Source organism: Gavia stellata, chromosome 24, assembly GCF_030936135.1.
Source record: "Gavia stellata isolate bGavSte3 chromosome 24, bGavSte3.hap2, whole genome shotgun sequence".
Taxonomy (NCBI): domain Eukaryota; kingdom Metazoa; phylum Chordata; class Aves; order Gaviiformes; family Gaviidae; genus Gavia; species Gavia stellata.
In genome coordinates this window covers 11,066,373-11,080,720 of record NC_082617.1, presented here as the reverse complement: position 1 = coordinate 11,080,720, position 14,348 = coordinate 11,066,373, and the positions used below count along the sequence as shown (strand labels likewise).

At 34.6% G+C, this 14,348-nt stretch overlaps 1 protein-coding gene across 1 annotated transcript in view; it reads left to right on the top strand.

The window, feature by feature from the left end:
• Positions 1-12,746, top strand: part of C5 (complement C5) — a 28,774-nt gene extending 16,028 nt beyond the window's left edge. The window contains exons 22-41 of the mRNA XM_009809789.1: positions 214-274; positions 881-970; positions 1,237-1,449; positions 1,599-1,674; positions 2,565-2,724; positions 3,200-3,295; positions 3,568-3,739; positions 4,592-4,797; positions 5,603-5,755; positions 6,117-6,179; positions 7,000-7,081; positions 7,737-7,788; positions 8,480-8,582; positions 9,732-9,806; positions 9,903-10,008; positions 10,209-10,295; positions 10,672-10,761; positions 11,281-11,364; positions 12,204-12,342; positions 12,617-12,746. Coding sequence (XP_009808091.1) covers positions 214-274; positions 881-970; positions 1,237-1,449; positions 1,599-1,674; positions 2,565-2,724; positions 3,200-3,295; positions 3,568-3,739; positions 4,592-4,797; positions 5,603-5,755; positions 6,117-6,179; positions 7,000-7,081; positions 7,737-7,788; positions 8,480-8,582; positions 9,732-9,806; positions 9,903-10,008; positions 10,209-10,295; positions 10,672-10,761; positions 11,281-11,364; positions 12,204-12,342; positions 12,617-12,746 — 2,238 coding nt within the window. The remainder of the gene's footprint in view (positions 1-213; positions 275-880; positions 971-1,236; positions 1,450-1,598; positions 1,675-2,564; positions 2,725-3,199; positions 3,296-3,567; positions 3,740-4,591; positions 4,798-5,602; positions 5,756-6,116; positions 6,180-6,999; positions 7,082-7,736; positions 7,789-8,479; positions 8,583-9,731; positions 9,807-9,902; positions 10,009-10,208; positions 10,296-10,671; positions 10,762-11,280; positions 11,365-12,203; positions 12,343-12,616) is intronic.
• Positions 12,747-14,348: the final 1,602 nt, after the last annotated feature.

Below are 14,348 nucleotides of genomic sequence, written 5' to 3'. Positions count from 1 at the left end.
AATCTTTTGTTAAATTTTCTCAAGAATTTTGGGAGATAGAACACTAGCTTAAATGTATGTAGAATAGATGTAGAACAGTTAAGTAAAGCTCAACTACAGAGAAGGCTATATAGAAGGCAAAAATAGTATGGTTTTAAACTGTTGTTTCAGCTAATATATTTGATTAAGGAAAAGTGGTATGATTTTCTGATTCTTTCCTCTTAATGATTTCAGCCAGAAGGCGTTACAAAAGAACTTCATGCAGGTTTCACTTTGGATCCACAGGGTGTTTATGGTAAGGGAATTGATCATATATGTCTTTACTTTGTTCATTATTCCATATTCTTGATTCATGACGATCAAGTTTTCTGTAATGTGAAAAAACTGGCATTTCTCCTTCCTGAAATATTCTTCATGTGTCCCTTCCAAGGATTTCCTGTCCTTTCATTGACTGACTAATCCATCTCAAAATAGCTAGTCTTTCAAAAAAATTCTTGGATTAATTTCTTAAAGGAACCTTTATATATATCTTTTACTATGATATAATACTAAGCTTTTCTCAGTGTGCTTGAAAAACAGTGAGCAGGTGCTTTATTAATGAAAATAGAGTATGTTCCCATTTAACCAGAGATGAATCTGAAAACACAAAGTTTTAGGTCCAGATCAGATTTTTTTCTTAACAAAAAAGGCAAAAGAAAGATTAAAGTATTTGCATGTGTTCTTTTTCAAAGGCCGATATTGTTTGCATGTGCATTTGGGCATATTTCTAGTTTTCATGTTATCATAGGTATTTTTGTTGCTGACTTCTCAGATAGTTGTGACCTTTAAATCTGGCTATTACATGTGGATCATCTATTGATTTAGATTGTGCAGCATGATGTATATACATTTTCAATTATAGGTTCAATCAAGAGACGACAAGAATTTCGATATAAAATCCCACTAAATCTGGTCCCTAAAACAAAAATTGATAGAAGTGTCAGTGTAAAAGGTAAATTGAATTGAAACTTTTAGTCTACTGCCTATGTACTTTCTGTATATATGTTCTTTTTCTCCACTTACTCCTTTATTTAAATTTGCCTGAATTTATTCCTAGGTTCTCCTTCTTTTGAGAAAAGGCTTTGCAGATCATCTTTTTGTGTCAAATTTTAAATACTTCATAAAGAATGATCACTTATAAGTATCAGTCAGATTCTGCCCTTGGATTCGTTTTCATGATCTCTCATTTAAATAAATTTTGTTTTTTTCTTTCCATAGGACATCTTATGGGTGAAGCGATTGCCACAATCCTCAGTCCTAGTGGTCTTAGTATTCTTACTAATCTGCCAAAGGGCAGTGCAGAGGCAGAGTTTATGAGCATTGCCCCAGTATTTTATGTGTTTCACTACTTGGAAGAGTCACATAACTGGCATTTACTGGGTCCTGAAACCTTAACTTCAAGAACTCAAATGAGGAGGAAGATGAAAGAAGGTAGAAAAATATAGCTGCTTCTCTTGCTTCAGAGTTGTAGAGGTGCATAAATTTTGCTGAATGAGAAAGATGATATATCTGAGTGAGCAAATACAATTTTAATATAGATCTCTTTCCATAACTTATTTTCTGCCTAATATATCCCTTAGGAGTTGTAAGCATCTCGTCATTCAGAAATTCTGACTTCTCGTATAGCATGTGGAAGAATGGGCAAGCTAGCACATGGTGAGTTAAAAAGGTCTTTTGATTGGAATGGATGGAGGAGGCTTGTTTGCTTTCATATTACAACTAGTTTTTAAAGGGTGATACTTTCTAGTAAGCGTGAGAGGTGAGCTTGATGGTGGATTTAAATGGCGCTTGCAACTTTGAATAATATCTTTTGATTCCTGGTTTTCACTTGCTAAATCTTTTATTTGTGTCCATAGTTCACACCATTACAACCAAGTCGGGCCAATGGTTAGGAGTAGGCATACACGAGATAATTTGTAGGATTTTGCTCAGTTTTGAAACCTCTTCTTTGGGACTTTCACAAAAATTTTTGGGAATTTTACAAAAGGACTGTGTAGACCTTGGTTCCCTGCAGAATCATAAGCTCAGGCAAAGGTTGCACCCCAACTTTGAAGAAGGAAAGCTAAGTACAGGGACATGAGCAAGGGCAAAATAGTCATACCTTTTGTTCACACAAATATGATATTTAAAGGCTATCAAACAGGAGGGTAGTACTGTTTATGGAAAACAGAATCTGCCATTACAAATTAGGCAAAATATGTAGTCACTGTCTTGCCTTTCACAATGGCAAATGCAGTTGGCTTATAAAAGGAAGGAATAAGATGCTTCAAAAGCATCTTCCTTAAGTTCTGTGCATAAGAAAAAGTAATCTTCTGGGGATGTAATGAGTTAATATCCTGAAACGTGGAATTTGATCCTAATTTAAAATTGAGTAATCATTGCCCGTTTGTTAGGTTAGATTCAAAATTAATCTGCGATATTTCTTTGAACTGTGGGAGTGTGTAGCATACTTAAATCATAAATAGTACAAATTTGTGTCTAGCCTCTAGCAATGTGGTAGTATCTGCTAATCAAAACAAGTATGATCTGTTTGATTTCCTTGGCAGGTTGACAGCTTTTGCTTTAAGGATTCTCGGACAAGTTAATCAATATATAAATCTTGATCAAATTTCTGTTTGTAATTCACTTCTGTGGTTGATTGATAACTGTCAAATGCCAGATGGGTCATTCAGTGAATTTTCAAATTACCAACCAGTGAAACTACAGGTATGAAAACCAAATGTTTTCTGTGCGTGTGCAGTAAAAGCTGAAGTTACCAGGAGGTCATGTATTCTAGGAATGCAAGATATATTTTAGGCTGCATTTCACCAGAACACCTATTCAAGACAATTTTGCTAAATTTGCATTTTTCTAAATTCATTTAAAGAACAGCACAACCTTGCAAACCTTTATCTTTATCTTTTCCCACTAAAAGTAGCTGCTTGCCACTTCTTAATATTTAGAAAAAAATTATGTAGGTTGATTTTACAGTGTAATAGTCCTAATTTGCCAATAAGTTTATATAATTTTGTCTCTTTTTTACAAATAAGCTATTACCTTCAAAAGAGTCAACATATTTTCAGGTTAAAACAAACTGATATTTCTTACAGGAATTTCTATTTGTTTCCTCACCTAAACTGTAAAATTTACTTAAATTAACTATTGTTCCTATTTAATTATGTTTACATATTTGATTTTGTAGGGTACATTACCTAGAGAAGCTGAAGAAAAATCTTTGTATCTCACAGCATTTTCTGTTATTGGAATTGAAAAGTCAATTAAAATATGTCCTACTCAGGTAAATAATACTTTTATTTCTGCCAGCTGTCATGTTCTGGGATTCTAATTTCTTCCATTTTCTTCACGAGGCTTTTTTCAATTTCAAAGATTAAGATTTATTTGCTTAATTAGTCTTTTGTCTTTCAAAATCAGTAAAAGAATAATAATGAAATTCTGGATCACTTTATAATAAGATATACTGTAGAAGATACTATATATACCTGTACTGTCTTGGTAGATGTGTTTCTTTAAAAATAAGTCTAGTAAGCTGTAGCCTGTTCATCTTTTCAGAAAATCCATGATGCTAAAAATAAAGCAGGAGATTATTTGATGAAAAATGTGCAGTCTGCTCAAAGCCCCTTTACTATGGCAATAACTTCGTATGCTTTAGCTCTTGTGGATTTGAACCATCACTCTGCACGGTTGGCATTCTCTGCACTGAAGAAGGAAGCATCTGTCATAGGTATTATTAAATTCTCTCAGAGTCTGTACTGTAGTTGGCTCTCAGGTAGGCTGTTCTTTTAGTATTTTTTAATTCTCTGATGGCACTGCTTGGAGAGTGAATTTCGGTGATGCTTGCTTTGGCATAAGTGAATTTTTAGTCTTGTGTGGCCTAGTATTGTTGCTAGATTGAACCCTGCTTTCAGCTTTTCAACAGTGTAATTGCATTAGCAGTGTGCAAGTCAGCTAGGCTTCTGTCATTCCCCATTGTATCATGTTTGTTCTCTCTATAGGCTTTCCTTTTACGCAGGTATCTGTAGTGGATTCCTTTTGTCTGCCTCCTCATCCTTATGATGTGTCCACTCTCTTCCTTGGCTCAGAGTATCTGCCACTGCCCTCACTTTTGTTGTGTTGGGTTTTCTTCTTAACTTCTCACTGTTTGATGAGGGACTTTGTAGTCTCATTTGAATGCTGTTCCTTTTTAGTGTATTTTGTCACAGGCAAGGGACTTGGACTGTTCTCTGCCAAGTAACGATTTCTACTGGAATAGAAAAGCTTTGTCCTGTCTGTTGAAAGTGGCTTTAAAAAAAAAATAATAATCTGTATTCTCTTTGTTTGGCCACTCTATCACTGTTCAGGACCAGCAATATTGCGGTATGCATCAGATGTTTTGCATCAGGTCTGTTTGTCATTGGTTTCTAGTATAAACGTCAGACTTCCTAGTGTAAGACAAGTGTATCTTCATCTCCTGTTAAACACAGAGTGAGTTCCTCCTTTTCTCCTTGACCTGAGTAGGCAATACTTCACCTTGTGTAGTCTGGAGAGAGCTGTTTGCTATGTTTCAATCTGAAACCTTCCATTTATACTTTTGTAGGTGACCCTCCTATTTACCGTTTTTGGAAAGATACTTTCAAAACAACAGACCAACACACTCCCAGCTCTGTTACTGCAGAAATGGTTGAAACTACAGCATATGCCTTGCTTACTACTTTGCTAAGAGGGGACAAAAACTATGCTAATCCAATCATCAAATGGTTGTCTGAAGAACAAAGATATGGTGGAGGATTTTATTCAACTCAGGTGAGCTTCTATATATTTTGTTCTCATTCTTCAAGTACCAAAATCTGAGACGTCCTAAGAGGGTAGTATCATTAGATGACCACATTGACAACTTCGATGTCCTATGTATGGCACTAGTATCACATGACTCTGTTGCCATGATATTCTTTGTCTCTGGGAAATACGACTTCTTTTCATGAAGTCTATTAGAAATAGAAGTTTGCAAGCTGATTCCACTGACTTCAGATCTGCTGAATGAAAAGAATCATAGGAGGAAAACTGTTTTCCCAAGTTTTTATAAAACAGAATATTTCATTTAATGACATGGTTGTTCATGTTTTCCACAAAAATGGAATGCAGTGTAAGAAGGTATGCATTTTTTCATTGTAAAAACTGTGTTACTATGCATGAACAGACTAAAAGTCAAGTGGAAGTTGCCAGATTTCTAATACGCTACCAACTACTCATACTATATAGAATATTCCAATTCATGCAACCTCCCTTTTTAAAATTATTAAAAATCCATGAAGAAACTGATGAGTGCTGTGTTTATTGCTATTTGCTTGCTTCCTTTTTAGTACTTGCATGCATTTCTTTAAATTGCACAAATATGTCTATGAGTATAGTGTTAAATATGTTACCACCATGTTAAATATGTTACCACCATGTTAAGTGTACTGCTGAGACAATGCTAAGCTGTTTAGCTAGTAATGGTTACCATTATTTATAATCTTGTTTAAGTGGCAGAAAATAAATGGCTTTGTAATACAATTTCACTTTTTTTTTAAATTTCTGGAATTAATTCTCTGTAATTGATTTCTGGCAGGACACAATTAATGCCCTTGAGGCCTTGACTGAATATTCCCTTCTTGTCCAACGGCTTAATTTGGACATGAATGTTAAGGTAGCATACAAAAACTATGGAGACCTTCATCTGTTTAAACTGACAGAAGATAATTTAGTGGGAAGAACTATGACAGTGAGTAAATAGTATTGCTTTTGAAAAATGAAAGCAGAATTCTTAGCGACTTGTTAATTATTTGAACTTTGAAATTGTTACTAAAGTAGCTTTTTCTTTTGATAAACTGGTAGTAATTTAGTATAGCAAATGTTTAAGGACTTTGCTTATCTGCTAAATTTAATGCATTTGAATATTCATTTAAATTTAGTATCTCTGCTTGTTCCTATGAAGTTTTTTTTGTAGAATCTGTTTGTAGCATCGGGCCTTAATATGTATTTAAAATGTAGAAAAGACAAGCAGATCATCTGACCTGAATTGTTGCTAATAGCACTATCTTTATTATTAACTTAAAACTTTTTGTTTAACATCAATCTTTTAGGTACCTTTGGATGATGACATATATGTAAGCACTGGAAGCAGCACTGGCATAGCTACAGTAAATGTAAGCGTACAACCAATTTTTTTAAATGGAATCTCTGGTTTGTTAATATCAACATTGAAAAAGAAACTGAAATTTCTCATAAACTATTCCATTTGTTGCCCTTACCTTTAGACTGAAATGATGGATGTCATTATGGCTATATTTTAGATTAAGTACAAGCCATTGTATGACTTATGGCTAATGAGAGAGAAGTTGTGAAGTTTTCCTTTGCATCAGAGGTTTTCTGTTCCATGAATCTAAATAGATGATTGACTTAGTTTTAATGCTCATCAGTTGTTACTGTCTCTGCTTAGACTACCAAACAGGGAAGACCCAACTTAGTGATCAATTTTGAGAAATTGCTCAACTATCTATTATTCTGGTTTACTCTTAGTTTATTAAGCTATGTCATTGAGAAACTGTTTTCTTGCAATATTTAAAGGAATAATTTTTGTATGCCTAAATATTAAGCTGATGCCGTGATATATTTTCTTCTAATCTTTCATAGCCTCTTCTAGCATCAAACTTAATAGCATCTGAAATGTACATATTCTTGTATACTAGTATTTATATTAATAAAATATCAGGACTTGTTTGGATATTATTTTTAGTCTTGTAAATACGACCAGCAAGAGTGGTATGGTTTTTCTCAGGAATTCCCCATTTATTCCTGTGCTGATCATTTATTTACTCTGCTTTGCGTCCATCAAAACTAATCATGCTGTACAGACTTGTTTTTACTAGTATTATATTCTCTGTATTATGAGTTTTCACAGTTTTATGCCAGTTTTGAGGATTGTTTAATACTTCTGTTTTGTCTAATTTATTTGTATCTGTGTAGGTGAGGACAGTATATAATATAATCGGTACTTCTGAAGAGTCATGTAACTTTGAATTGAAGATTGTTCCAAAGAGAGATGATGGTAAGGGTTAATATGGTTTTAAATATTAATACTCAGGTCAGTGTAAGGGAGGGAGGAAAAAAGCCTACTTTGTTAAACACAGTCATTTTTATTAAGAATGAAACTGTAATAAATTCTGCCACTTTCGAAATGCAAAACTGGAAAATAAATTTCTAGAAGCCTTTTTAGCCCTTCTTGAAACTATTGCCTTTTTGTGAATAGAATTAATTTTGAATGTATTTCTGTGAGGTACATTTTTATGCATTTGTGGAAGAGTTTTTGCAGTTGGGGGAGTGAGGAATACAAACTTCTAGCAGAAGAAAGAAATAGGATGTGGGATGGGGGGGGGTGTTACAGTGAGTTCTACAAGGTACTGAGAATTCTAGTCCAGTTACAACAGGGTTTATGATCACATTCTGAGCTTTTGCCATGAAGTAGTTTTAATAACATAAGTACACAATACAGTACACTAAGCATTAAAGCTGTCATTTCACCTGAATTATAAAAGAAGTTTAACGTTACTTGTTTGTGGCTAGACAGTGAGTTCCTATAAAAATAGCCACCAAAACAGTTTAAAGAATTATCTTTCAATTATGAAAATGCTTTATGAGAATTTTGGAATACTGCTTCTAAAGAGTTATAAAATTACTTATTTGACTCTACTTGATATGAAAAGGTTACAGAAGAGAAGATGGTGAGCCACTTGGGCGCTTAGAGGCTTGTGCAAAGTAAGTACAGCTGATGGTGTGGTTGGTTGGTTGGTTTTTTTCTTTCCCAGTGATTGAGCCACTGTTTTGCATTTAAAGGTTTCATTTAACTAAATGCTGGTTCTAAATGTCCTGGATTTCCTAACATTCAATGTTCCTCCTTGCAAAGGTGGAATTCCCAGCTGACATGTTAAGGAATTGGAGCAGTGCAAAGCAAATGCACTGTGGGTCTACGTATGCATTATGAAATTAATCTAAGAATGTTACAAAGGCTTTCTGGTCTTTTGTTTTTTCTTAGTTATTGTTTTAATATTACATTAACTGACATATTTAATATAAATTTATTTTATTCTTTAAGATATTAAAATGTTTTTGTTTATTAAGAATTGCACATGGTCTTCTGATCTTTTCTTCCTGTTTCTTCCCTTTTATGTATGTGTGTAAAAAGAATTAGAGCCAAAGGTCTCTTTGGGAGGGAGTTTTTCTTTAACTTATATATGGGTTCTGCTGGAACATAAATACTAAGAAAAGCTTCTTTATGCATGATATTGGCATAAATCGGAAATGATTCATCTGGACTGTTTGCTTCATTACGGGTTTACTGTGGTCTAAATGTTGGTAGAATTTTCCTTAGGTTTTTCTGGGATCACATTTGAAGATTCCTTTTTAATTTCAGTTATGTTTAACTAATACTATTTTTAATCTATTTTAGGTACAGGCCCGGTGTGAGAGAGCCGCAGTCAGGGTCTGCTCATGCCGTGATGGACATAGGTTTGGTTAGTGGATTGGAAGCAAATACAGAAGACTTATCTACTGTAAGTATTAGAGAACTTTTTTCTTTTACTGAAGTTTTTTTGGCAGAACTATAATATTTACTGTTCTTCATCCTTTTCTGTTAGAGTAGTAGTGCAGATTTATATCATTTTGTCCTCATTGCTTCTAACACTTCTAATACTAATGAAAATAATCTACCTAAATCTAGATTATGGATTTTTGATAGAGTCAGAAGCTAGACATCTAGTTAAAGTTTGACATTTAGGCTCCCTCTGTTGTTAGTGGAAAGACAAGAGCGGGTAGAGAGTGGTTGTCATCTGTTAGGGTAGTGTGAATCAACGTCTGGAGATGCCGTATCTGCTAACTGTAAAGGGAACACTGTTAGTGTACACACCTAACTGTTAGCTGGCTAAAGTTTGTGAACTGAATCTTAACTGTAGTGCTTGTGGTCATCCAGCTCCTATTTATCACTCTCTACAATTACCTGAAAGGAGGTTGCAGAGAGGTGGGTGCTGGTCTCTTCTCCCAAGTGACTAGTGACAGGACAAGAGGAAATGGCCTCAAGTTGCACCAGGGGAGATACAGACTGGATATTAGGAAAAATTTCTTTACTGAGAGAGTGGTAACACAGTGGAATAGACTGCCCAGGGAGGTAGTGGAGTCACCCTCCCTGGAGGTATTCAAGGAGCGTGTGGACGTGGCATTGTGGGACATGGCTTGATGGGCATGATGCTGTGTGGTGTGGGTGGTTTTTTGTGTGGTGCTTTTTGTGTGTGGGTGGTGGTGGGGTTTTTGTGTGGTTTTTTTTGTTTGTTTGGGGTTTTTTTTTGTAATGGTTGGACTTGATGATCTTACAGGTCTTTTCCAACCTTAGTGATTCTGTGATTCTGTGACAAGCGTGTGAGTTTTAGTTAAAGGCAATCAGAGTTGGAGTTAAAAGATTGAAATAGGATACTATACGTGGACTCAAGTAATTCTTCACTATCTTCATGTAATAAGTAAAAGGATAATTTCCTTAAAAGAAAACCAAAAAACCAAGTGAGAGTATGAGCATCATAAAGAGACAACCCTAAAATAAGGGGTTTTTACATTTCAGAATTGTGTTAAAGCTACCGATTATAAAACCTTCAAGATCATCCAAAAATGTTTAACTTATATAAAAGATTTTTCTCTGTTTTTCTCCCCTACAGCTTGCAAGTGGAGTTGATCAGTTGATAGCAGACTATGAAATAAAAGATGGGCATGTTATTCTGCAGATAGACTCTGTATGTTACCCTTTTCGTAACTGTAAGCACTACTTCAACTCTTTGGAATAATTTTGTTTCCTTTAGAGCTCCTTAATTCATGTGTCTTTCAAATAGGTGCCAGCTAATAATTTTCTCTGTGTTGAGTTCCGAATAAGTGAGCTTTTCCAGGCTGGAATGCTAAATCCTGCCATATTCACTGTGTATGAATATCATGCACCAGGTATGTGTGACATGTCTTCAGATTCATGTTTGTCTTTTAACTCTTTATTCCTCCTTAAAGGCTACATTTTTCCTTCTTCAACAGCTTTTTAATCCTTGTTATTTTAAACTCGGGTAACTTTTGACTCACAAAGTTTCAGTGCTGACATCTTGAACTTTGTTTTTCTGTATGTATTTATTATTTCTTTTTGGATCTTGTAGATAAAAGGTGCACTATATTTTATAACCCCTATGGAAATGAAAAACTTGTGAGATTGTGTGAAGGAGATGAATGCAAATGCATGGAAGGTAAACTGTTTTTAAGATGTTTTCCTGTTTCACGGGGTGGGAAAATGCAGTGTAGTGCTTTATACAAAACCACACTAAACACAAGGAAAAAAAATCCTCATAAGAACACAGCTGTTGTCCTCGCCAAATTTTACATTAAAAAAAAAATTAAAAACCATGTGTGCAGTATGATAATGGATGTGTGACTGGATTAAGTTCAGGTGACTGAGGGTGTTATTTGGTATTTTCAATAGTCATTGTTCCAGCATGCAATCCCATAATTACGGTGTTTCTCAGTTACAGTAGATTATCCCAAACAGGTCAAGGTTCATGATGTTTTATATGAGGACATGTGATGACATTGTCTTAACAATGGATTTTTTCTCTCTCAATGTAGCTGAGTGTAGTAAAGTACAAGAGAGACTAGATCGGTCAATAACTGCTGATACCAGGAGAGAAGCTGCATGCCAGAATGATATTGCATATGGTAATATTTGAATTGTCATTACCTGTTTCACATGCTCAGATTGAAGTGTTTACTTGTTTACTACTGCTGCAAAACATTTTGCTCCAATTAGATCTTCAGTGATTAAAATTCAGCAGGCTTGACGGTGGCATACAGTATATGGAGATGATATATTGGAGCAGAGAAGAGTAAGTGCTGCCCATACCCTCTGCTGAATAAAAGTCACATAACCAGGGTTCATGCACCAGTAAGCCTGATCTGATGAGTTCCACTAATAAGCACTGTGTTTCTCTTGCCTGGTACTGTTGTAATGTGATCATGTGGCTTTGAGGTCAGAGGAAGTTGTGTGGCATCAGATGAGAGCATGGGTAGAACTTGTTAATATTTCTTAGCCATACAGTATATAGCTATAGCCATCGTTTTCCCAGAAATTAGTATTGTAAAGCGACGTCGTATTCTCCATCTGAGCATCTGTAAGGTACTTAGTATGTATTGTAGGAACAAGTAATAACAAAAAGTTTGTTTTGTGTTGTTCTGCAGTTTATAAAGTGAACATCTTATCTCGCAGTGAAGAAGGTTCTTTTGTAAAGTATTCTGCAGCTCTTCTGGATCTCTATAAAAGAGGTGAGTGTCCTGTTCTTAATCCATTTATCAATATATTTCGAGTAAAAGCTGTCTGGTTGAGACCAGTGAAGCAGCTGACAAAAATCAACAGTCAAACCTAGTCATTCCATGAGAGTAGAAAACCGAAGTCTCAAATACAGTCTTTGAGAATTCTTTTGTGTCCTAAGAAGGGCAGTCTTTGCTTGATGTTTTTAAACACCTTTTCTGTATTACAGCTGTTGTTAACAAACCTAAACTGTAATCAGTTAAATGTCCTTTATGTGACAAAACAAGGTGAACATATTCCATAATCAATTACTACATTTGTGAGCTGTCGTTTAAATGTCTCATTCATTCCACAGAATGCCCTCCCTTACTGTATATACAGTGATTAAAGTAGAGTAATATGCAAGGATATGCCATGCCTTAACTTTTCTTAGATTTTTGTAGGTTGGGCATGTTTCTGCTTCTGGGAGAAAGGACTTCAGAATGCTCTTGGGCACTCACTGTCTTACCTTTGGGGAGAGGTAGCTGCTCGTAGGTCCTGCGGAACTGAAGCTGATACTCATTTTTTCCTCTGAGTTTAAGTACCCGATATGCCCTTGTATAGTATACTATTATATTACTATAATATAAAATTATTTAATGTGCATGAGGCTTATTTACTATTCAAATTTAATTTTAAAAATATTTTACAAGAAACATGTTTGATATAATCAAATTTTCCTGTTGTATAACTAGTGGCAAATAGATCCCTTGGCTGTGCTCTACTGTAAAACATTTTGGTGTTTCCTGTCTCATATATGAATGACTAGAAATTCTCTCTGTGAAATTTTCCAACTCTTGACATTCTACTTTAGGGCAGGCTTTTGCTCAAAAAAATAATGAAATAACCTTTGTTAAAAAGAAGACCTGTACGGATGTTGAATTGAGCCCAGGAGAGCAGTATTTGATCATGGGAAAAGAAGCCTTAAAGATAAGCATTGGTTACAATTTCAAGTAAGTAATTTACTATCAGAATATGCAGAGGTTTAATCTTAAAGTGTGCTGTGAAGTGGCAAGTGTTTGTATGTAATAATTCTTATGTAGTATATAATTGATGTAATTTTTTAAGTATTCAACCAATTGTTACACAGTGTGTTTTCCAATGTGTACATTTAAAACAGGATTACGAACACAAAGCAAGCAATTTCATTATGGTAAATGTTTTTTTGTTTGACATTTTCCTCCACAAATTTTAGCAGAAAATGATCATTTTCTGTTGTCTTCTTAGATTCCAGTACCCTTTGGACTCCAGGACTTGGATTGAGTGGTGGCCTTCAAATACAGCATGTACATTTTGTCAGGAGTTTTTAAATACAATGGAAGATTTTGCCGAAGATCTTATCATCAGTGGCTGTTGATTTACTTGGAGAACTTTTAAATTAAAAATATAGATCAAATCTCATTTAAAAAAAAAAAAAAAAAAAAATCCTCAGCTATTTAGTAATTCTTTTCCGAACTTAACATTCATGAGTAGTTCATCTTGAAAAATGGTCTTTGCTTCTATTTCATAGCCATGTTCTTATAACATAGTAATGTTCAAAATATGATTTTTAGGCTTGGATGGGAGAATAACGCAGAATACTGCAAAGACACTTGAAGTCAGATGAAGTGAAGTGGATTGACTGTAAAAACAAACAGGGAAAATACTGTCTTGTGCCAGAATAACACTTAGAAGTATTAAAATCTGATGTTTTATTAAAACATAACCGTTCTTTCATGAAAAAAAGGCAAAAATAAAATTGTTTATAAAATAATTTTGTTACAACTTTAATTTCCAAGCAAATGAAAAAAAAAATCTATCCTATCGCAATAGCATCCAAGTATTTAGGAAAAAAAACCTTACTGCAGCCCCAGTTCCTTTGTAGTGACTGTTTTAAACGTTCAGTTTCCAACTTCATTGAAGTACTGTAGTGTAAGAATGATGGAAGACGACTGCTAAAGCTATTTTAGATTATACCAAGAGCCATACTGAAGCCGGGTACTCCTGATCCCATTGAGCTTTTTTAGTTCCTTTAGTCCTGCAGATGACAAAATCTTGCTTTTTTTTTTACCCAGCCTAGTATCCAGGCATTTATCTTAACATGTTGAGTGACATTTTTCATTCAATATGTGGTTGGAGTAATAGATTTTTATATTAAACAGTCCTGAAGATTTACTAAGTTTTAATGAATTGGTTTCTTCCAGTCCATGTCTGAAATGCAAAAACCTACTTTTAACAGTGTATTGAAACACTGCAGTGTGTCCCAAACAAACAGCCCCTGCAATGGAAATGAAACATATTGGAAGCTTACAGTTCATATTCTGTAGGTTGAAACTGTTACGGGCAACGTAACTCTTTATAAATCAATAAACTGAAGTTACGATGTTAAAAAACAGTCAGAAAGACCTTAACTATATTTGGTGACATTTCAGTTATGAAGTGATGCTTAGGTGTGTTGAAGATACTGTCATCTGCAGAGCATTTTGGCATGGAAAGTTCTCCAGATAAGTAAAACATTCAAGAAGAAGCTTTTTAAAATCTTACTTGCGTACAAAAGAGAGAACTTTCATTACAATTTTGTTGAATCTGCACAGGCAGTTATTATTTGTGAAGTGGTAGTAGTATATTCAGGGGAGTAATAGTGTTTTCTAAGGAATTTTTTTTTTTGAGAACCACCAATGGAATGTTTTGGATATGCCATGACAGTTTGTCTGATGAGACAAAAAGCATTTTTCTGAAGCGCTGCATAGGTATGCTGCAAAAGCAAAGCTATTTTTCATAAAAACCTTGATATTTTACAAATAATAAAGTCACACAATAACTTTCCACTTATCTCAAACTTAGGAAGATCTTAAGGGGTATGTTAGTTTACTTAAGAATATTTTTGCAAAGTCTGTTGTTATATTAAAACAAGCTGGGCAGTCTGCTACCTTGTCTTCCTTGCTTATGTTAGATAGAGTGCTAATTGTTTTGCTTATAC